We start from the raw sequence: 21,534 nt of genomic DNA, 5'->3' as shown, positions 1-21,534 counted from the left end.
AAATACAAGACTAAAATACTTTTAAGTGGTAGTAGCTGAATTTAATCTTCTATCCGCTGAATCAAAAGGATTTATCCAACGATGTAACAAATCATACAAAGAGAATTGCACTTGAAGTAAACCAAAGAATTGTTGATAAAACAGGGCTAACAGTGCACCTACAGGACTCATCAAAATTAATGGCAAAATTAAGTTTCTTTACATTAATTGTATAACAGGAAAAGAAAGCACCATTTTACTTGAGAAAAGTGCAGGATAAAAATAAGAAAACATAAGCTACCAATGAGGTAAGGAGTTCTAGCGTCCAAGTTGGTGGCAGAACAGCTGAAGGAATCACGGGAACCAGTATAGATCCAACTATCCAACCAACAACAAGAGCTCCGAATCTGGAAGAGAGGATGGTGATAAATTAACACACGAGATAATTTAACAATCTAACAATATGTTGGAAACTTCTTACTTACCCCGTTGCTGATGCTCTGATGACATTGTTCATCTTGTCATTAAGGAAGTAGATACAAGATAAGAGCGAAAGAGCAACCTGCAGAATAAAATACCCATCCAAATGAAATTAGCTCTCCCTTTGAAGCTACTGTTCATGGATTAATTTTAGTTTAGAAGTTAAATCCTTGTCACAAAATCATTGGTGAACAAATTGAGAAGTGGAAGTACTATGTTATCTTTGCAAGAAAACTTGCCCCAAGAAATATTTATCTATCTTATGGATGAAGTGGACCCAACTTGAAAAGAAGTAAACATGTCATCCTGGAAACATGCAAATTCATTGCACTATAAGTAGCAAAATCTAGAGCATACTTGGAAAGCAGGCCCAGTCTCTGCAGAGGTCATTATACTCCATCCACCCATGAAACCGAAAAGGAATAATCTTCTCAGGATAACATCCACTGGTGGTAGTTCAACATAGCTGAGCAATGTTTTGACCCATGATGGTGACTCCTCGACTTTCTGTTTCAACCTGCTTTTCAGGTTAATTTTTGATTTCTTTCGCTCCCTAAAACTCTTCATTATTATCTTCTCATATGCATCTTCAATAGACTCCATGCTTCTCTCATGCCCAGCATACTGTTGTAGAAGAAAATTCCTCGCCCCTCTGATTTCTTCTTCAGAAGCATCACGAGTAACACCAAGACGCTTGTAAGGATCCCACACATTCGTCCGTGGAAATTTTGGAATGTGCTCTACAAAACAAATTGATTAAGTCATTGATACTTATAGATTTTAAATAAAGGTGCAATAAGTTGATCATGGATTAGAGTATTCATGACCCCAATAAGAATAAAAACAAGTACAAGCCTCACTTTGGAACACCAATTCAATAATGCATTTCAACGAAATAAATCAACATAAGAGTCGAACACTCCATGGTCATAATAGATCTAACAAGAACATGGACTGCAATCTCACGTATACCGTTCCGTTAACGAGAAAATCACCTTTTCAGTGTGATATTGTCATGTACGTTGTAAAGAATTTGTGAAGCACCTATTAATAATTCATCTTATGCAAAATTTCCATATGACACCAGAGTTCCCCTTATTTCAAACTTAATTCAGCCTACCTTACTTCCATAATCTCTTTGGAAACTTCTAACAAATGTCGGCAAGAATAGGATGGAGTCATAAATCATAGACCATAACAAACAAAGCGGATCACATACAATGGATTTATCTCTTTTATTTCTCTGCAATACTGGAAGAAGTAAAATGATAAATATGCCAAATAATATGTATACAGGCATATACAGGAGTTTTTTGGATTGCATTGCAGGCAATAAGATAGATAACTCCGTCCAGTACCAGGCCTTGGAGGGGAAAAAAATTGGATTTTTTTTTTATTTCCTACTAACTGTGACACTTCAATCCATTATCTTGTACAGCTGTGTCCAAATCAAAACAGCATGAAATATTCAACACTTATAGATATATAGAGGAAAAATAAATAAATTGACAACAGGAACTAAATCTTTCTTCATTTAAGCGCAAGAGAGAGCCAAAAATCTAGCGAATGAACAGTATAATAAAGTCTAACCGTAATTGAAGTTCCCACCGCCGATTGAAACATCCATCGCACACCTGGGGCTTCTAAAACCAGCAAAAGAAACCCTTTTGGTCTTCCCTGGATTCCTGCGAAAAGAACATAGAAAGAAAAGATGCAAGGTTTAGCGAATCAAAGAATAAGGAACATTAAGGAGAGGGATCGAGATGTAATCTTACGTTCGTGGGCGGCGAAAAGGAGGAGCGTAGCATCTCGCTGGATTCGAGACGGAGATGGCGTTCATCCTTCTTTGAGAGAGAGAGAGAGAGAGAGAGAGAGAGAGATGGGACCGATAACACTGCGTCTCTCTCAGATAAGACGGAGCTCCGCCGTCTCGATTTACCTGAGAAGATGAGTAAAGGTAGGTGTTCACGGGTCGGGCCGGATCCGTTATTGGGCCTCACTAAACCCGCCCCGCTAACATCTTATGTGTGTCTAGACTCTAGACCCCTTTAAAATTTGATGGTTACGTTTACATCCCTCAAAATGTCAAAATTACTCTTAATACTCTTACTTTTCATACGGACACAATTAAACCTAACTAACTATTAAATTTTCATCAATTTAACTATTGAAAAAATACCCTTATTCTGTTTTTATGTATTTATTTCAGTTAATAATTTTTTTGTCATATCTTTTATTAAATTATTAAAAAAAATATTAATATAAATTGAGCATGTGTGCACTTTAACATATTATTTGTAGCTTTATAACAAAATTGAGAATTTTGGAAGGCTGATATGCAAATAAGGAACTTGGGTTTGGAGTTTGGACAATATGGGTCCAGCCATTACTTGACTTGCACGTTTGAGCTTAAATACGATCTCAAAACGGTCAACTTTAACTCTTAATTACGTAAACTAATCCTTTTATATTCGATCCAAATGAATAGGGTTATTGAGAATGCGATTAGTGTAATAAGTTGGACAAAATACTCGTCCTTGTTGTCAAACCTCAGGCCATACAATTTCCTGAGCATGATTAGAGTCTTTATAGGCCCACAATTAATAAGCATCCTTACTGCTCATGAAAGAATACGTCCAAATTGTCCTTGTTTTTTCCATGATATATTAAGGCATTTTATTGGATTTCAAGTTCAAAGATTCTGACCAGTAACTAGCTTTCCCAGCAAATAAAGTTGTGGGCCTAATCCCTTGTGATCCACTTAATGCAGTGACTCAGCGAAATGAATTGTTTCTCTTCTTCTTTTTTCCCCTTCCCTAAGAAAGGAGGAAACAAGTGAGAAGTCATTCCCAAACACTACTATTATACTTTTTTACTTCTTAAAAATAAAATTATGTTTTATATACAGGTGATGAGATCCTTAATACATAACTCTTTTAACGTATTTACATAGTGATTCCTCCCTTTTCAAGTATATTTGAGAAGATTTTAGGGGAAAGAAAAGGTGAGTAGACAATAAACTTCAACATAAAACCATCCATGCTAGAGTAATAGAAGCATACATATCACTTCATTTATAGTACAAATGGCAAGAGGATAGCAAACCAATCATATGGTGAGAGTATATATATATATATATATATATGGAAGATTGGGAGCTTAATTGCTTTAATATAAACCAAGGAGGAAGATGAAATACATAGCAATAGCAATTAGAAGGCAAAGCTCTTGTGGCCCAAGGAATCGACAGCCATGAGGTTCTTGGCTATAAGCTTCTGAGCCCTCCTGCTGCTAATTTCCACTCTCATGCTGTCCGTCTTGTCCACCTTGTCATAAGGCCTAGGCTTCTTCGCCTTCAAGAGCTTCAGCTTCGACTTGAGGCTGTCCACAAGTCTCTCTAGATGATGACCCATCATCACCATGGCTGGAACCTAGACATAGATATATAAAATCATCAGGAGAGAGAGAGAGAGAGAGAGAGAGAGAGAGAGAGAGAGAGAGAGAGCAAACCTATACGGAGCAGCAGATGTTAAGCAAAAGGAAGACGGAGGAAGACGGAGTTTGGCATTTGGTTTGTGATATAAAACAAAGGCCTTCAATAATGAAAGTACGACAACGACGCTCCGTGAGGACATCTATGGATACATTTCAAAGCTTTCCTTTTACATGAGTTTAATGTGGACGAGAATTTTTCTCTTTAAAAGACTTGACATTTTTACCCCGAAAAAGGGTCTTAACATTTTTACCCCAAAGAAAGGACTTGACATTGATCACAGGCTGCGTATTAGGCAGCTACTCCGATTGTTGAACACAGTTTAGCAGAACAATTTGTAGAAGAAATTTTAAAGTTGACATCAACAACGGCTGTCAAAATAATCGAGCTATCTGGGCTTGGCTCAAATTTGGCTCGGCTGAAGCTCGAGTTCAGCTCGGCTTGATTAAAGATAAGTTGAGTTCGAGCCGTCCAAATCAATTTGAAATTAATATCGAGCCGAGCCTAAGCTGGAGTCGGCTTACTCAGATTCGGCTTGATAGACTCAGTATAAAGGGGTAAGAAAACTCTAATTCACAAACACGTGCAGCACGACCAATTTCGTATCCGCTTGAGCAACATTTCTCGCCATAGCGACAAGAAGCGTGATCTCGTGCTTTGCCGCCGTGACGGTGTTCATGGTAGACGAGTTCACGACAAGGCATCCAAACTTCGTTGCCACTTAGAGATCCAAGTTGTTGATCCCCACCCCTACTCTCCCCAACACCTTAAGCCTCTCCTTCCCAACCTTGAACATCTCCCTCGTCACCTTCATCATGCTCCTCACGATTAGGACATCGCAGAGGGCAATCTTGGAGCAGAGCTCGGCAGAGGAGAGACTGACTCTGCTCCAGTCTTACTTAACCTAAGCTCGAGCCAGAGCTAGAGCTTGAGTCGCAGCCTTACTCAACCTCTCGATACCCCCCCTCCCCTGAAAAGCTCTTATGGCGACCCCAATCCTCCTCGACGCGCTTGCCGTCACCTTCGCCTCCCAACATGCCATAACGGCGCTCTACAACCTCCTCTACAACCTCCTCTTCGTCGACTCCTATCGCTCTGAAATAATGGCGACCTCGCAGCGGACGTCGTCAACATTGACGACTGTTCAAAGATGACTGTTCAAAGCTTTCGCTTAGGGTTGAATTTCCACTGTTCCAAACTTTCACTTAGGGATGGATTTGCAGTCACAGAATCCAAGTAACCATGAGAGGAGGGATGGGTTGGCTAATTCTAAAGAATTTTTATAAGCCGTACCCAACGACAACGACGTACAAACTAACAAGGATTCAAGCTCGTGCTCAATTCTAAGCCTAAAATTGAGGCTCAAAATTAATTTCAAACCAAGCCTCTCAATAGAGCCAAAATTAGTTGGCTATTCTTATGTTTTAAACTTCAAATATTTATCAAATGCTTTAGGTACCTTAAATAACTAAAATAATTGAACCGATAAAAACAAAACAGAATAATTGCTTAAATAGGTTGCTCCTAAACAATTCTATCTTAGACCTTAAGGATTTGAGAAATGAAACTCAATTCAATTGTAGCTCAAAATTCAGAGCACGCACATCTATCCGTTTAAAATAGAGTATTCCCCACGATCTAGCGAGCAACGGCTTAATCGTCAAACAAAGAAGAAAATTCATCCAACAATATGATGTAACAGTTATCAGACAATAGTACAAGACGCACGCTAAGAAGAAATCCCGGCCTACATAGCAGTAACAAATTTCGCTTAATGAGGATTCCTTGGATACCCGGGTCTCTCTCTCTCTCTCTCTCTCTCTCTCTCGGGCATCGGAAAGGGAGGTTGAGTACTTCCGCTTCACATCACATTTGGCAAACGACTTCTATCCAGCATTTTTGGGGGTCGCAATCCGTTCGTCACTTGCCTCAAAACCACCGAACTACAACAGGTTAGCTTCTTATTGAAGTCCATAAGCATCTGGCGCCATGATGTTGGCATCTTTTGGTGGAGATTCGCATTAAGCACGCTATCCTACTATCCGGACGATTTTTCATCGATACCACAAGTGCTCAAGTGCCTCGTCTGAGAAATATCTTGGAAACTATATTCGGCAGCATCAGTAGCTACTCTTTTCAACCGTCTCTGCTTAATATAATAACTACCATGGTAAACAAAATTCCTAACGCAAAATTACAGTACTAAGAACATATATATAAGTACATTATATGTAGCACTATTCATTCAAAAATATACCATAACAATGGATTCAAAGATCCAGTCAATACAAATGGATCGTAGATAGCATAAATGTTAATTCCAATCCAAGATTATAAGCCTAATTTTGACTATAATACGTTACATATCGAAAATAATTATTCCACCAGCAAAATAAGCAACTAAAATCAAATTCTAAGAACGGAAAGAGGATTCAAAGTCTCCGTTAAAAAACGACCAAAAGCCGGTAAGACCGGATTAGTTAGAAATAAAAACGATCGAAGCTTTGGGATTTCGAAGTGGCATCAGACATCCAAGGAAGGATTAAGCAGCACAAGCTCTCAAGCCCGGCAAGGCGAAAGCTCTCAGGCGGCCACTGCGAATGTCTTGAGAAACAAGCCTTTGGTAGTCTCATCATTGCCAACTATCGACTGGCAGCATAATAAGCGAACATGTAAAGAAGAACAAAAAGAAAAAGAATCGAAAAAATGGATCTAAAAGGGGATTCAAGCAAAGATCTCAGACATCCAAGGAAGGATTAAAGCAGCATTAGCTCTCAAGCCCGGCGAGGCGAAAGCTCTTAGGCGGCCACTGCGAATGTTCGTGAGAAACAAGCCTTTAGATGCATCATCATAGATCGCTCCAATCAAAATACCGAGAATATATATGCTCCGATAAATTCCAACCATACCACCAATAAGAGACAAAAAACTAATAAAAAATTATGAAGAGGGGGAGAGGCGAAGGCTTCTTCTGGATGTGAAGAGAGTCAAAGTAATCCAGGATAGGATATCGAGAAATGGGGATCTCAGACATCCAAGGAAGGATAGAAACAGCATAAGCTCTCAAGCCCGGCGAGGCGAAAGCTCTTAGGCGGCCACTGCGAATGTTGTGAGAAACAAGCCTTTATATGCATCATCATAGATCGGGCCATCAAAAACTCGAAAATTCACAATATTAATCTACCAAAATAACGATAAACAAACAAATTACTCGATTAAAACACCAAAACTACAAAACAATGTGATGTGATGTGATGACACCACCAATTACGAACGACTAATAAAACGGACTGGGGGATACGTAAAGAAGATTGAAGGAGCGAAAGCCAAGGCGGAAGCAGGCAGCCGCGGCACTTAGGGTTTTCAACGATCTGATGCCGAGCGAGGTATTATATAGAGGGTCCTGTGAGGGTGAATGGGTGATCCAGAAGCTTCCAGTCTGGTCGACACGAGTGCGGCGCGTGCGTCAACGAGTGGGGGTTTAAATTAAGTTTCCAGTCTGGACTATAATTAAGTAGCAGGGGAGTATAGTTTTTGAGAAAGATATGAGATTATGATTATTTGGATTCGCAAGGACTGTAAAGGTGGTTTAAAAAAAAAATCAATACAATAATATAGTATTTACTGTTATATTTTGTATAAATATCACATTTTTATAATTTTAACTTGTTTTTTTCTCTTCCCTGGCTCCTCTTTTAATCCTCTTTTAATCTAGTGGCCAAAGAAGGGAGTTATTTCCCCCACCTTTTGAGGTGTTTCTTTATCTCTTTCCCTCCCTCTCTTCCTTCTCTTTAACTAGCTTTGCCGCCCTCTTCATTACTAGGAGAGTCTGACTAAAGACTTTATCAAAATAAATTTTGATGGGTCATAAAACCCGTTAGACAATATCGAAGGAATTAGAGTTGTCATTAAAAATAATCAAGCTAAATTACTATTTACCTCGGCCAAACTAATATCAGTTAACTCGGCATTAGAGGCAGAGAGACTTGCGATTTTGCATGCTATCACTATTGCTGCTAACAACAACTATATGAATATCATTTTTGAATAAGACTCTAGTATAGTTATCAACGCTATCAACAAATCCAAAGACCCTCCTTGGCTTATCCATGATATCATATATCGCTATAAACCTTAACTGCTTAGCTATCACTCCTATGCTGTTATTCATGCTAGTCGAATTTGTAACAAGGCAACTAATTGAGTTGCTCATTTTGAAAGGTAGCATCTTTTTGTAACCTTAGGTACTAAGCACTCCTTGCTTCCGCCTGCAATGGTCTATACCTATCATTTTGACACAAATAGAAAACTCCATGAAGCACTTAATTAATCCTTAGCTTAAAAACCCTACATCTTTTGTTGGTGTACCGGCTTAAATAATATCTTGGCTGCTTTATTTTGTGTAGGCCTTGCGCTTAATATAATGTTTCTTTTTACAATGCTATTGTTTTATTGTCAAGTTGTAGGGCCTTGTTAAACTCTCTCTCTCTCTCTCTCTCTCTCTCTCTCTCTCTCTCTCTCTCTCTCTCTCTCTCTCTCTCTCTCTCTCTCTCTCTCTTACTCCTTTGTATATCATCTTTATAATCATATTTTGGGAACAGTCAAATTTCTAGCACGGAATATTTTTCTAAATAAAACAACAGTTTGGTGACATACTTATTCTACAATCAGTATGTGAAAAAAGAATGAGACCTTTTTATTTTTAACCTACTCAGATTAGGCTTGTCACAATATTATGAACAAATTAAATTCAAATAGACATTTAAGATTTGTACTCAATGCATATTAATCCATAGAGAATAGCAATAGAAGAGCATCACACCATTGCAACAAAATATTTATGTGGTTCAGCCAAATTTGAGCTATATTCACAGTCTACCGACAAACATATTTACTATCAATGGAGACAGATTACAAGAATGGGATATCTGGGGTTACTTCTATTAAAATTACAAGAATGAGAAGATATTCCTCTTTCACAATCTCCTTAATAACTAAGCAAGATGATCATGCTCAAGACCTTGAGCACCAATAATCTCTCTCTAACCCAAGGAAATTCAAACTCAAGCTCTGTCGCACTCTTTCTTCCTCTCTTGCTAAAACCCCAAAAGCCCTAGAAGAGAGAAAAAAAAAAAACCTCTCTAACGAGACATCATGAAAGAATGGACTAGAAATCCATATTACACTCTTTTGAGTTAGACAAATTTGCCCCTTATATGGGTTTTTTAAATCACTCACAGAGGAAGACGTCTAGTGTTATTTTTGTCACACGTCTAGTGTTATTTTGCCGTTAATTTTCATATCAAGAGTTTTATTAATTTAAATCAGAAACGTCGGCATAGCTCGATCGACTGGAGCTGTAGTTTAAACTTCTTAGAGCTCGACAAAAGCTGCAGTAAAACGGTGAGTTTTCAAGATTTCATGCATTAAACTTTTTTATAATGCAGTATGAAGAGTATTATTATCACAGTCATTCTCAATTAACGGTAGTATTTCTGTGGTTCGCAGGCGATCACAGCCGTCCAAGCCCCCACATCAGACGCGAAACGTAGATCGTAAAGACGTCAACAATCGCAGGGCTTTACATGGGCCACTTCTTTAAAAGGGAGTTCCTAATTTTCCAACAAGCCCATCGAGCACACCTATATAGAAGTATTAAGGCCGTCCGCGGGCTAAACCTATAGTATGAACTGGAGCCATCTTCCTCCCAATTCAAGAATCCGATCTCCCCCACCCCCAACTATTTCGACTCCCTGAACCCAATCCATCTCTCGCGACCGGCTTTCGTCTCTTTCCGAGCTCTGTCCATGGCGGTTGTCGCTCCTTCATCCCCCGAAACCCTAGACTCCAAGCCGGACAAATCCGAGCTCGAAAACCTCCAATCCACCTCCCAATCCCCTTCCCCTCTCCCTCCTCCATCTTCCACTCCATCCAGTACCGAAATCCCAAACCCTAACCCTACTCCAGCTCCTACCGTTATAACACCTCCTCCGCCTGCCGTTCCGTCTTTCGCTCCGTCGTTCCGGCCGCTCGGAGCTCCGGCCATGCCCCAGTACTCCACTGTCCCGAACCCTAGCTATCCGATGGCGCAAAGCCCTGGAATCCAGCCTCCAGGGGTATCGGCTCCGGTCCCTGTCATGTATCCGGGAGCGGCGGGTGGCGTTGGATCCGTTCCGGCTTCGGTTCCCCAGATGCGGCCGATCGGCGTTTACCAGCCGCCGGGGTCGATGCCGATGCAGTATGGGCAGGTCCCGAATGGGTACATGGCGGTTCCTCAGCCTCCGGGTGCGATTCCTCCTCCCGGTGGGTGTTCCTGGATTTCTTTTGCAAATCTAGTGATAGAAACTCGTTTACTCGTTGATTCTTTAATTAGATGCATCTTTATTATACATGAATTTGCTTGGTCATTCTGGTACTCAGTTATGTTGTGGAATAATGATTGAAATAAATGCTGGAAAGCATGCGTTGTGGTTAATTAGTGTTACGTTAGTGTTTGTGTTAGAAAATATTTGGGGGAAATTAGAGGGGATGATTGACGGGTGAAAAGGAGACCAGGGAAAAGAGAAAAAAAATATGCACTTGGTATCGATGACTGGGTATTTTCTCCTACAGCATCGTCTAATGGTCCATGGTGAGAAACGTCAGCGGCTTGCGGTTGCCAAAAGATCACTTCAACTCTATGTTGGTATGCTTAGATTCTTGAAAGGTGTTGTTTTGAGCATTTGTCATTTGATAACAGTTTGGTTAGGTTTTACGTCTAAAAGAAAGTGAATTTGGTAAATTATTGTTTAGCATGTTACCAGTTTTTGAGCCGAAAGTACAATATTCCTCTCACGGCCTTCATGGATACTTGAGTGCACGTTGCAATATTTCCTGAGGTATTATGATTCCTTTATTGAATTTTCTAATGTCCCGTCTATTCTATTCTATATACTTTATATTGTTATTGTCCTTTATATTATCCTGCCATTTTCTTTGATGAGAAGCTTAGACATAGTGATACATTTATTGTCCTTTCACAATTGAGTGGTACATTGCAATGGTGTGAACTCTGCAAGTCTTGCAAATTCTCAATGTTACTTCATGATACCTGGGTTAACTTCTGAAGGTTGTGGTCATGGATATAGAAAGGTAAGACCAACTTCACACATCTTGAGTTTGATGAAACAAATGGTATTTTGTGCATATCTCCCCAGGTTATTTGTTCAGCTGGCGATAGTTGCCTAGCTTGTGCTGCGCATCTCTTGTATGCTTGTATTGTGGTAACATTGTCTGATCATTATTGTCCTTTTCTCTTCTGGACTTTCCATGTGTAAAAGAATATTTTCTAAATTTTTTTTTCTTTCGCTATCTGATAAGTTGGCCGATCTTGTCTGACAAGTTTGCATAGATTCTTCTTTTTGTATTTCTGCAGGAGTGCCTCGATATCCTGGCCCATATCCGGCCATGTTTCGCCCGGGGTTTCCTCCACGCCCGATTCCGCCTATGGGTGTGATCCCGCGACCTCCTATTCCAGGGATCCGCGGCATTCCTCCTGTTGTGACCCCTGCGGTCAGGCCAGTTATTCCCATTGTTCCTCCAGCTGAAAAGCCACAAACCACAGTTTATGTTGGCAAGATCGCCTCCACAGTCGACAATGAGTTCCTCCTTTCTATCCTTCGGGTGAGTTGTTGCCAACACCAAAATATATTAACCATGGTATTTTTCAATCATCAATTAAATATTGCTGACGTCTAATTTGTAATATTTTCCCTCAAAATGATGTTTTTATGAAGCTATGTGGACCAGTGAAAAGTTGGAAACGTGCCCAAGATCCTAGTGATGGAACTCCTAAAGGCTTTGGATTTTGCGAATTCGAATCTGCTGAAGGAGTTCTTCGTGCAATGCGGTTACTCAGCAAATTGAACATTGATGGTCAAGAACTGGTGGTAGGTTAATTCATCTATATTCTGTTGTTACATCATCACCACTTGCCAATGAATTATCTGGAAATATACTTATTTGTGCAAGCTGCTTTAGCACATGCGAGGGCCCAACAAAGTTCATTTCACGATTCTTGTATATTTAAAAGCAAGATTGTTGATATTTGGAAGACCAGATGAGAAAAATGCATTTAAGAGTAGGGTGAGCAAATAGTCAACTGGGATATTTAACAGACTTACTTTAGTTGTTCCTGGCCATAAGCGCCGACAACTGCAGTCCCATTTTACCAATATAGCCATGTAGTAAACAAGTTAATCTTGGGATTCAGAATGTTAAATTGTTGGAATCTTTCTTCATGCATTGGATCTTTTCTTTTCTCATACAACTGGTTTCACATTTAAGGAAAGAAAATTTTAATTCTAGTTAACTCTAGAGTCTAGATTCTTCACCTTTTCAATGAAGTGTCAAATGGCCACTTAGTGTATGCCACAAAGTTTGTGCAAACCAGTTGAGTGAGAGCAAAATAGTCGAGAAGTTCACTACTAATTTATCTATAAAGTTCTTTCTACTGGGCGTCAAAGAGTTGCTTGATAACATTTGTATCTGAAAATTACTATTAGCTGGGTTTAGGACTGATGCATTTTACTCTTTCCTTTTGTTGCTTGTTTGGCTTTTTTGTTCATTGTGATGATATAAGGGATGGTTAGCCTTTGCACTCCAGAAGTGGGCATTGAGAATTTAAGATTACAACTTGAAGTTGCCTGATGTTCCACCTTAATCTAGCTTAAATCTTCTGAAGTTCCTTGATCTTCATGGTGCCTCCATGGTGTTGGAGAAGCTAATAAGCTGTAATAAGCTCCTCGTGTTCTTGCATGCTAAAAGGACATTATGATCTTAGATGACGTATATGAAACTCTCATTGAGAAAATTAGTCATGTACATTTTGGTGGAAGAAACACAGAAATCATACTTGGAAATACTAATTTTTTAAATGGGCTAAAGAATGATATATTGAATCTTGAATTTTCTTTTTGTATGCGTGTATGCATCAAATAATTTTAGTTTTGGACTTCTAGTGATTACACAAAGTGCTGTATCTCAGAGTGCTATCTTTTGACATCTTTCCTTCTGTATTGAGCTACGATTCTATTTTGGTATCTTATTTGTAACTTTCGGTTACCCGAGTCCATGTTATCTTGTTTTTCCTCTGTCCTTAGTTCACCATATGGTCCTCAGATTGATTTCCTTATGTTTGTTTTGCTCCTATTAACATTATTTGGTCATGGTAATATCAGCTAAATATTAATCAAGCCACCAAGGACTATCTTGAGAAATATATTGAAAAAAAGACTGAAAGAGAAAAGCTCAAAGGAGCTGAAACTGAAGCTGGTGATAAAGAGAATGAAAATGGATCTGTTATTGAAAAGGAATCTCCAAAGCCAGTCATAGTGGAAACTAAGAAGGATCCAGAAGATTCTGATGATAAAGAAAAACAAGAGAATGCCCAAAAATTTGGTATTGTTACTGATGAAGACCGTGAGGCTGACAGGGATGCTCTGGAGAAGATCACTAGTATGATAGAGGAGAGATTAAAGACCAAACCTTTGCCTCCTCCCCCACCTGTACAGACGCCTGCTGATGGTTCTGCTAAGTCTCATTCCGAACTTCCTTCTAAGTCGAGAGATGGGGACTCAGACGTGGATATTGTGAGGAGTGGTGAGTCCATGTTCTAGTTGGCTTATTCTCTTTAATTTTCTGAATAATAATTTTTGACGCAGAAATTGGGCTTCATTTGCTGGAGCTGATATACTAGCTTATTGCTGCAGATGCTGCTGAAGATAAGAATGATGACGATACTGCAAGTGATAACAAAATGACGACTGAAAATGACAAGCCTGATGTTAGCTCACCCGATAGGAGCAGAAGGAGTGACAGGAACAAAGAACGAGATAGGGACCGCGATTTGAAACGAGAGAAGGAAAGGGAACTTGAACGATATGAGCGAGAACGAGAGCGAGAACGTGTTAGAAGGGAGCGGGAGAGGGAACTGAAACTTAGAGAGTCTGAGCGATTGTATAAAGATCGTGTCAAGGAATGGGAAGCTAGAGAGAGGGAGAAAGATTATCAAAGGCAATATGAGAAGGAGAGGGAGAAGGAAAGGGAGCGGGAACGCAGGAGGGAGATTTTGAAGCAGGAAGATGAGAGTGATGATGATGATTCGAGGAAAAGAAGGCGCAGGAGTAGTGTGCTTGAGGACAAGAAAAGGAAGAGACAGCGTGAAAAGGAGGATGACTTGGCTGATAGATTTAAGGAGGAGGACGAAATTACTGAAGCAAAGAGGAGGGCACTGGAGGAACCACCACAAAAAGACGAGTCAAAGGCTTCTATGGAAATGGACATGGAGAGTGAAAAACCTAATATACAAGAAGAAAGAAAATCTGTTGAAAGCAACCAAGTTGTTTCAGAGCAGGATTATGAGAATGTGGTCGCTAATGGTGACAATGTCGGTAAGTATTTTGTCATTTGTCAAGCACTGCAATTCTTGGTCCTGGCTTCTTTTCTTATAAGTTTTCGATGTTGTGGATTTTCAATTGGCAGGTGATGGAATTTATAAGAACAACATTGATGATGAACTGGGCCTGGGATCAGGCCCCACTTCAGATGTTAAGCAGAACAGCAATGCCCCAACTAAAAAGCTGGGCTTTGGTCTAATAGGTTCAGGAAAACGAACTACTGTTCCATCTGTATTTCATCAAGAAGATGATGAGGATGTTGATGATAAGAAGATGAGACCTCTTGTACCTATTGATTACTCTACTGAGGAGTTGCAAGCTGTCCAAAGTAATGCTTCTGGAGCACCACCAAATATTGTAGCTGCTGCTGAATTTGCCAAGCGCATCTCAACTTCTAACCCAAAGGAAGAAAAGTCTGAGACAGAAAAAGACAGAAGTAGGAGGTATAGTGATAGATCAAACCAACGAGACCGTGCTCGAAATGATGACGATAGATTAAACCAACGAGACCGTGGTAGAAATGAAGATGATGTCCCCCGTCTGAAGGATGACGGTAAGGATAAGATGCATGATAAGATGCACGATCGGGAGAAGGATAGAGAAGACAAGCCTAAAGCAGATAACAAAAAACTTTTGGATGCGAAACAGTTGATCGACATGATCCCAAAGACGAAGGAAGAGCTTTTTGTTTATGAAATAAATTGGGCAATTTATGACAAGGTGAATGATTTTTTGCTTTCACGTTTGAGGGCATAGATCAGTAACTTTGTGTTGGTTCCAATTTTTTTTATTATAATGCTTTTGCATGCAGTGATGTTTAAATCTTAAGTTTTACCCTGCGCTTCCTGCTGAAGTGTTGGCGTCTTAGAATCACGTAATTGGTAACAGAGTTAAGGTTGTGTACATGTTTCCCTTCACTTATCCCTCATCTCTTCGACATTTTTTTTATTATAATTTTATATGGCAATTCAAGTCATATAACTTGTATCTTTTATGGAGAAATTTGGCCTTAAAATATGACCTTTTTATACCTGGTTCTTATTTTGAGTTAGCTTTTGTTGAAGTGACAACTCTACTAATTACATATATTTGTTAGCTTACAGTCTGAGGTGCAACATTGTTAATAGTCCGGTGTTCACGCAGATGATTATCTTTTCTTTTCCTTGGTTTATGTTATTAATGTAGTTCAATGCCTTTTCCCGCCTGCAGCATCAGTTGCAAGAGAGAATGAGGCCTTGGATTTCAAAGAAGATCACAGAGTTTCTTGGTGAGGAGGAAGCAACGTTGGTTGATTACATTGTCTCCTGTACGAAAGATCATGTTCAGGCATCAAAAATGCTAGAACTTCTTCAGTCTATACTGGATGACGAGGCAGAAATGTTTGTCCTTAAGATGTGGAGGATGCTGATATTTGAAATCAAGAAAGTTGAGACAGGCCTCTCAGTGAAACCAAGGGTCTGAGTATCAGGTTATTCCTTTTTGCTGTTTAGATATGTTATGGATTGTGTTTTTATGTTTCCTATTCCTGTTATAGCACTGGAGAAGACCTTAGCATATTTTACTCATTGTTTATCTGGTGCTAATTAATCTTTATACCAGCATTTTACCCGATTAGGATGACACATTTAAATTTGTTCTGTAGTTGCTCTGATTTGCAGTCTCATTGTCATCTTAAAAGGAACTATTGATGATCTTATACTGCAATTGGAACTGAACTTTGCTCCCTCTTCATGAAGAGAAGCACTCAAATCTTGGGTGGGTTAATCTTTTCAGATAGGTATGTTGCTAAAATCACAGCTCTATGTATAACCAAGGGCTGATTTCAGTTACTTCTTGTAGATTTCTCCTTAAATATTTTATTTACTGTGGCATTATTGAACATCTTAATGGTGTATAATACTGCCCAGTCATCTTTGTCCTGGCAGCAAACTTTTCATGCAAATGGTGAGCCAGTGTTATCCAGTGGCTCTTGTAGCATTTTGTAGCGTGAATAATTCTTTTCAACGTGGAATGAGAAATTTTGTAATTTTCATTAGAATAATAGTTAGTATCTTGATTCCTGAGAAACTCGTCTCATATATAGTTTCAAGCTGCTGAAGGCTACTACTACCAGTAGGATGACAGTCTGTATGTTTTCCTCATCAATTTATGTTCCTTAAGTATTCAATTGATGCCAGATTCCCACATTACTTCGTGTTTGATATCTGTGCTATCTCGCTCATTAGATCCCAGGATTTCATCATCTCTTTTTAAAGTACATGGACCGGAATTTGTGTACTCCTACATAATTGATATGGTTATACTACCGAGTTCTTATCCTCCATTCTCACCGGTGTCTTTTGTTTCACATTTTCTCTCCTGCACGATCCTCTAGTATTGAAGTTGATATTCATGAATGTACATAGAGTATTTAAAAGTGTGAATGCCATAAGGTAAATACAGTGAAAAATAATTTGCAGAGAGCTTTATCTTAAATCTACTTAGCGTACAGAAAATCAAGATACTCTTCACTACCCTATTCGTAACGGTTCTGCTATTCACGGTCATCATAGTAATAGAACAGGATAAAATTACTCTGCGCACTTGCTATAGCACATCTTCTGTGATTAGGATGGTCTCAGTGGTAGGGCCAGGGTCTCATGTGTTTTAACTCTTACCTGCTAAGGAATGAATTGAAGGATAAATCTCCACACCAAGCCTCGACCCATGCCATTAACCTCAACTTGCAAGGCAAGGTACGGTGTGCTACTAACCTTAGACAGTAAGCAAAACTAAGCTTAGCTCCACGGATTAACCGCGCCATTCTTTCCTTTCAAACGCGCTATACGGCTTCCTTCCCACCCCCAACGGTCTTGCTGATTCTGTTTAGGCAATCCAACCCACGCTCTTCTCTTCATTAGTAGCGAACCTCCTCCCTTCTCTCTTCCCTTCACATCATTCCTACCACCTCCTCCTCCTCCTCCTCCTCCTATGCTGTTCTTGTTCTTCCCTTCCATTCACATGCCAAGGGTCATAACTTGATAGCATCGACCTGACTGACCCAACCCGATACTTCCCTTGAAGTCAAATATATTATCAAATAATAGTATCTGTCAAGAGCTCTAACAAACCAACAACTTCCACCCCGTCATCACCTACTCCATACTTGTATTAAAGTTGACAATATGATGGAGTTAGGGGGCAGGTTATTAAGAAGGTTGACAACACATATTAACATTATCATAACCAAAATCTTCACGGAGGATATCAACAACCGTCCCCAACCCTCTCAGATCCCAGATCAAAAAAAGCCGCCACCACCACCTCCTCCTCTTCCCTTAACCCCTTCAATTCCTCCCACAATGTCTTCTCATCACCACAGACGCCGATTCCTCTTCCCCACCACCCAGTCCCCGGTCCTCCCCAATCCATCTCCCTACTTCTCCTCCAACCTCCTCTCCTCCCCTCTCCCCACCAACTCCTTCTTCCAAAACTTCGTCCTCAAGAATGGCGACCAGCCCGAGTACATCCATCCCTACCTCATCAAATACACCTCCTCCTCCCTCTCCCTCTCCTACCCATCTCGCTACGCCACCCCTTCTTTTATCTACCAGACCTTCACCGCGGATCTCACCATCTCTTCCCCTTCGAATTCATCTCCCAACCATCTCATCTCCTCCTTCCATGATCTCAGTGTCACACTCGACCTCCCGCCGGCTCTCCGCTTCTTCCTCGTCCGCGGCAGCCCTTTCGTCACCTTCGCCACTCTCGCCGGCCCTGTCGACATCTCCATCGCCTCCGTCCACGCCTTCTTGTCCGTCACATCTAATTCAACTTTTACCAAGTACGTCTTCCAGCTGAATAGCAACCAAACCTTCCTCTTGTACTCCTCTTCGCCGCTGCAATTGACGCAATCCAATGTCTCGCTCTTGACGGCCCCCGGCTTCGACGGCGTTATCCGCATCGCTGTACTTCCGCAGCCGAGCTTTGAGCCAGTTCTTGATCGGTTCAGCTCGTGCTACCCGGTCTCCGGAGATGCCTCCCTCGCCCGGCCGTTCTGTGTGGAGTACAATTGGGTGAAGAAGGGATGGGGAGATCTGTTGATGCTTGCGCATCCGTTGCATCTTCGCTTACTCGATGAGAATTGTGCGACGGTATTGAATGATTTCAAGTTTAGAAGCATTGACGGCGATCTTGTTGGAGTAGTGGGTGATTCTTGGGTGTTGAAGGCCGATCCGGTGCCGCTCACATGGCATTCGACGAAAGGCTTGAGTGAGGATAGTCAAGAGGAGATAATAGCGGCTCTTCGCAAGGATGTGGATGCTCTTAGCTCTACACCCGTAAGTACAACTTCGTCGTACTTCTTCGGGAAGGCGATTGCCAGAGCTGCTAGATTCGCCTTGATTGCAGAGGAGGTTGGTTTTCCTGATGTAATCCCATCTGTGCAGCAGTTCTTGAAAAATTCAATTACACCGTGGCTGGATGGGAACTTTAATGGGAATGGCTTCCTGTATGATCCCAAATGGGGTGGGATTGTCACTAAGCAGGGGTCGGTGGACTCCGGTGCGGACTTTGGGTTTGGGATCTTCAATGATCACCATTACCACTTGGGTTACTTCCTTTATGCAATGGCAGTGCTGTCTAAGATTGATCCTGCATGGGGGAGGAGGTTTATGCCCCAGGCTTATTCCATGGTTGCGGATTTCATGACAGTGTCTCGCAAGCCGGAATCTACTTACACTAGGTTGAGATGCTTTGATCTTTGGAAGCTGCATTCTTGGGCAGGTGGGTTGACTGAGTTTGCAGATGGACGGAATCAGGAGAGTACTAGTGAGGCTGTGAATGCTTACTATTCAGCTGCTCTTTTGGGATTGAGCTATGGAGATGCTCATCTCATGTCTGTTGGGTCAACGCTTACGGCCTTTGAGATCCAGGCGGCGCAGATGTGGTGGCATGTGAGAGAGGGAGAAGGATTGTATGAAGATGATTTCAGTAGAGAGAATAGATTGATGGGAGTCTTGTGGGCTAATAAGAGGGATAGTGGGCTCTGGTTTGCTCCTGCTGAATGGAAGGAGTGCAGGCTGGGGATTCAAGTGCTACCTTTGTTGCCGATAACTGAGGTTCTGTTCCAGGATGTTGGATTTGTGAAGGAGTTAGTGAAGTGGACATTGCCTGCGCTGTCAAGGGAAGGCGTTGGAGAAGGTTGGAAGGGCTTTGTGTATGCCATGGAGGGGATGTATGACAAGGAGACTGCATTGGTGAAAACTCGGGCTTTGAATGGTTTCGATGATGGTAATTCGCTTTCGAATATGCTATGGTGGCTTTACAGCAGGGGTGATTATAAGGAGGGGGTAGTTGGATGGCTGAGAAGCTGCTGGTATCGTCAATATTGCCATTGAAGAAGCAGATCATGTTGCTTCTAATAATAATGATATCTCTCTTTGGTGTCTTTGGGATTCACTTGTTACTGGAATACTAAGACGGCTATAGAGAGGTATGATTATATGATCAGATGTGTTAAAAAATAAATAAATATACACAGTTATTTCCAGACACTGAAGTGAGAATAATATTACTTTCCTGAGTATTATTGTGTGTGCGCGCGCTTGTGCGCAAAGGTATACAATACTGGTTGATTTGTTCTTCTATGATAATAGTAATAAAATGTAATAGTTTTAAATATTGATGCGAGTTTATCTTGTAATTGTTGTTTAGAAGCTTTACTTGTTCTTATTTGAGTTGTTTATTACTTTATTGTCATTGTGTATCTGTGGTTGATTCAACTTTGCTATGAACTATGAACTATCATTACTGCATTTGCAAATGATACAACGTCTGTGGTTGATTCTACTTGTAGGAAGTTGCACACCTTTAGAATTAAGTGCGGAAATGCATAGTCTAATACTCTAATATGTTTCAACTTGATTTTATTCATTGGTCAGCCTTGCAAATGGGAGTTACTTGCCAAGTTGGTATCTCCTAAATTACATAATGGTTGTGGATGGAATTTTTCTGTAATATTTTGGTTCATGACTTGAGATGCAACACCACTTGGTAGTTGGGACTATAGGAAGCTTAGAATGAAAGGTTGCCATAAGTGGCAATATACAAGCTCTTGATGCTGCAGCACCACTTGTTAGTCCTCAGTAATAGTGTATTTAAGATTGCCGTCTCTGATGTATAACTGTACAAGGTTATTGGCAGGAGGGTCTGCTCAATATTGTCATTGGTTTGCAAGTGCATCTGAAACCATCTTTAAAATTATGTAATTTTAAAATACATTTGTTTTAATGGAATGTCAAAATACTGTATTTATCCATATAGGCCTTTTCACGGATAATTTGTATGAAAAAGTCTTTTAGTTATGGTATTAATAATTTTGGGCTCCTTAATTTTTGAATTATAATTTCGAGATTCTTTTATTCACTTAGTCCAAACAAAATAATAAAATAAAAGACTATTGTATCCTAAAATTACTCGCAAAAACTATGCAAAAAAAAATGTACTTTTAATTTTGCTACAATATAATAAAAACATTGTACATATTACCTATGTAAATTATATATAAAGAGTATGCAAAATGTACATTTTCATTTTGTCGAGATATGTATTTAAATGTACACTTTTAATAAGAACTAAATGAATAAAAAGAGTCCAAATTTACTATTCAAAAATTAAGGAGCCTAAAATTGTTAATATCATATTGGGTTCTTTTCATGCAAATCAAAGCATCTCTAACCGGACTCCAAAACTCTAAATTTGGAGCTCGGTTAGCCCATCTCTAATACTATTTAACTTTTAGAAATACCAATTTTGCCCTACAAAAGCTTAATTTAAAATTTTAAATTTCGTCTGTATCCTTTATTAAATAATCTAATTAATTAAACTGAATATATAATTAGTTTTGCTAATTAATTTTTAACATTAGTATGCTCTCATCGAGATTTTTAAAATGAGTATAATATTAAATTATTTAAGTTATTTTAAATATTTTAATTTTATTTTGTGTAATATAATTTTAATATTTTTAATTAAAAATATAGTAATTTAAAATTATTTGTGAAACTATTGAATATTAGTCTTATTATAAAGATATCGATGAGAATTTTATAACCATATATTTTTTATCAAAAAATAATAATATTAAGAGGTCTTATTAAGTGATTT

General features: G+C 39.7%; 3 protein-coding genes, 2 long non-coding RNA genes and 3 other non-coding genes across 13 annotated transcripts; 3 read left to right on the top strand and 5 right to left on the bottom strand.

The window, feature by feature from the left end:
- Window positions 1-147: 147 nt before the first annotated feature.
- LOC140793595 (protein CHAPERONE-LIKE PROTEIN OF POR1, chloroplastic-like) lies at window positions 148-2,413 on the bottom strand. The gene is made up of 5 exons (XM_073145160.1): window positions 2,235-2,413; window positions 2,050-2,144; window positions 817-1,199; window positions 465-541; window positions 148-386 (listed from the first exon to the last, which is right to left on the bottom strand). Exons 1-5 carry the CDS (start codon window positions 2,297-2,299, stop codon window positions 236-238), a joined length of 771 nt encoding a protein of 256 aa, XP_073001261.1. The 5' UTR covers window positions 2,300-2,413; the 3' UTR covers window positions 148-235.
- A 1,067-nt stretch (window positions 2,414-3,480) lies between these two features.
- Window positions 3,481-4,015, bottom strand: LOC140793601 (uncharacterized). Its single transcript, XR_012109992.1, has 2 exons — window positions 3,970-4,015; window positions 3,481-3,890 (listed from the first exon to the last, which is right to left on the bottom strand). It is a non-coding gene; the product is annotated as an uncharacterized lncRNA (long non-coding RNA).
- Window positions 4,016-6,471: 2,456 nt separating this feature from the next.
- LOC140780822 (small nucleolar RNA SNORD14) lies at window positions 6,472-6,592 on the bottom strand. Its single transcript, XR_012107584.1, has one exon. It is a non-coding gene; the product is annotated as a small nucleolar RNA SNORD14 (small nucleolar RNA).
- A 93-nt stretch (window positions 6,593-6,685) lies between these two features.
- On the bottom strand, window positions 6,686-6,809 carry LOC140780801 (small nucleolar RNA SNORD14). The gene has a single exon (XR_012107564.1). It is a non-coding gene; the product is annotated as a small nucleolar RNA SNORD14 (small nucleolar RNA).
- Window positions 6,810-6,974: 165 nt separating this feature from the next.
- On the bottom strand, window positions 6,975-7,097 carry LOC140780802 (small nucleolar RNA SNORD14). Its single transcript, XR_012107565.1, has one exon. It is a non-coding gene; the product is annotated as a small nucleolar RNA SNORD14 (small nucleolar RNA).
- Window positions 7,098-9,628: 2,531 nt separating this feature from the next.
- On the top strand, window positions 9,629-16,455 carry LOC140793553 (RNA-binding motif protein 25). 6 transcript variants are annotated; one of them, XR_012109985.1, is made up of 9 exons: window positions 9,629-10,255; window positions 11,367-11,614; window positions 11,728-11,880; window positions 13,171-13,591; window positions 13,702-14,382; window positions 14,474-15,108; window positions 15,200-15,283; window positions 15,598-15,856; window positions 16,031-16,455. XR_012109985.1 is itself a non-coding variant. In XM_073145098.1 (8 exons), the coding sequence occupies exons 1-7, from the start codon at window positions 9,760-9,762 to the stop codon at window positions 15,847-15,849; spliced, it is 2,886 nt and encodes a 961-aa protein (XP_073001199.1). In that variant the 5' UTR covers window positions 9,630-9,759; the 3' UTR covers window positions 15,850-15,856; window positions 16,067-16,455. The 6 variants fall into 6 exon arrangements, 4 of the variants coding, with proteins under 4 accessions (XP_073001199.1, XP_073001191.1, XP_073001183.1 ...); XR_012109984.1 differs by having other exon boundaries at window positions 15,598-16,455; XM_073145098.1 differs by lacking the exon at window positions 15,200-15,283 and having other exon boundaries at window positions 9,630-10,255; window positions 16,067-16,455.
- Window positions 10,553-10,852, top strand: LOC140793582 (uncharacterized). The gene is made up of 2 exons (XR_012109986.1): window positions 10,553-10,658; window positions 10,745-10,852. It is a non-coding gene; the product is annotated as an uncharacterized lncRNA (long non-coding RNA).
- A 974-nt stretch (window positions 16,456-17,429) lies between the features above and the next one.
- Window positions 17,430-20,058, top strand: LOC140793577 (glucan endo-1,3-beta-D-glucosidase). Its single transcript, XM_073145125.1, has one exon. It carries the CDS (start codon window positions 17,553-17,555, stop codon window positions 19,764-19,766), a length of 2,214 nt encoding a protein of 737 aa, XP_073001226.1. The 5' UTR covers window positions 17,430-17,552; the 3' UTR covers window positions 19,767-20,058.
- The last annotated feature ends 1,476 nt before the right edge of the window (window positions 20,059-21,534 follow it).

Source organism: Typha latifolia, chromosome 1 (assembly GCF_019914945.1).
Source record: "Typha latifolia isolate L0001 chromosome 1, TyphaL0001v2, whole genome shotgun sequence".
Classification (NCBI taxonomy): domain Eukaryota; kingdom Viridiplantae; phylum Streptophyta; class Magnoliopsida; order Poales; family Typhaceae; genus Typha; species Typha latifolia.
This window is presented reverse-complemented; position numbering and strand designations above follow the sequence as displayed.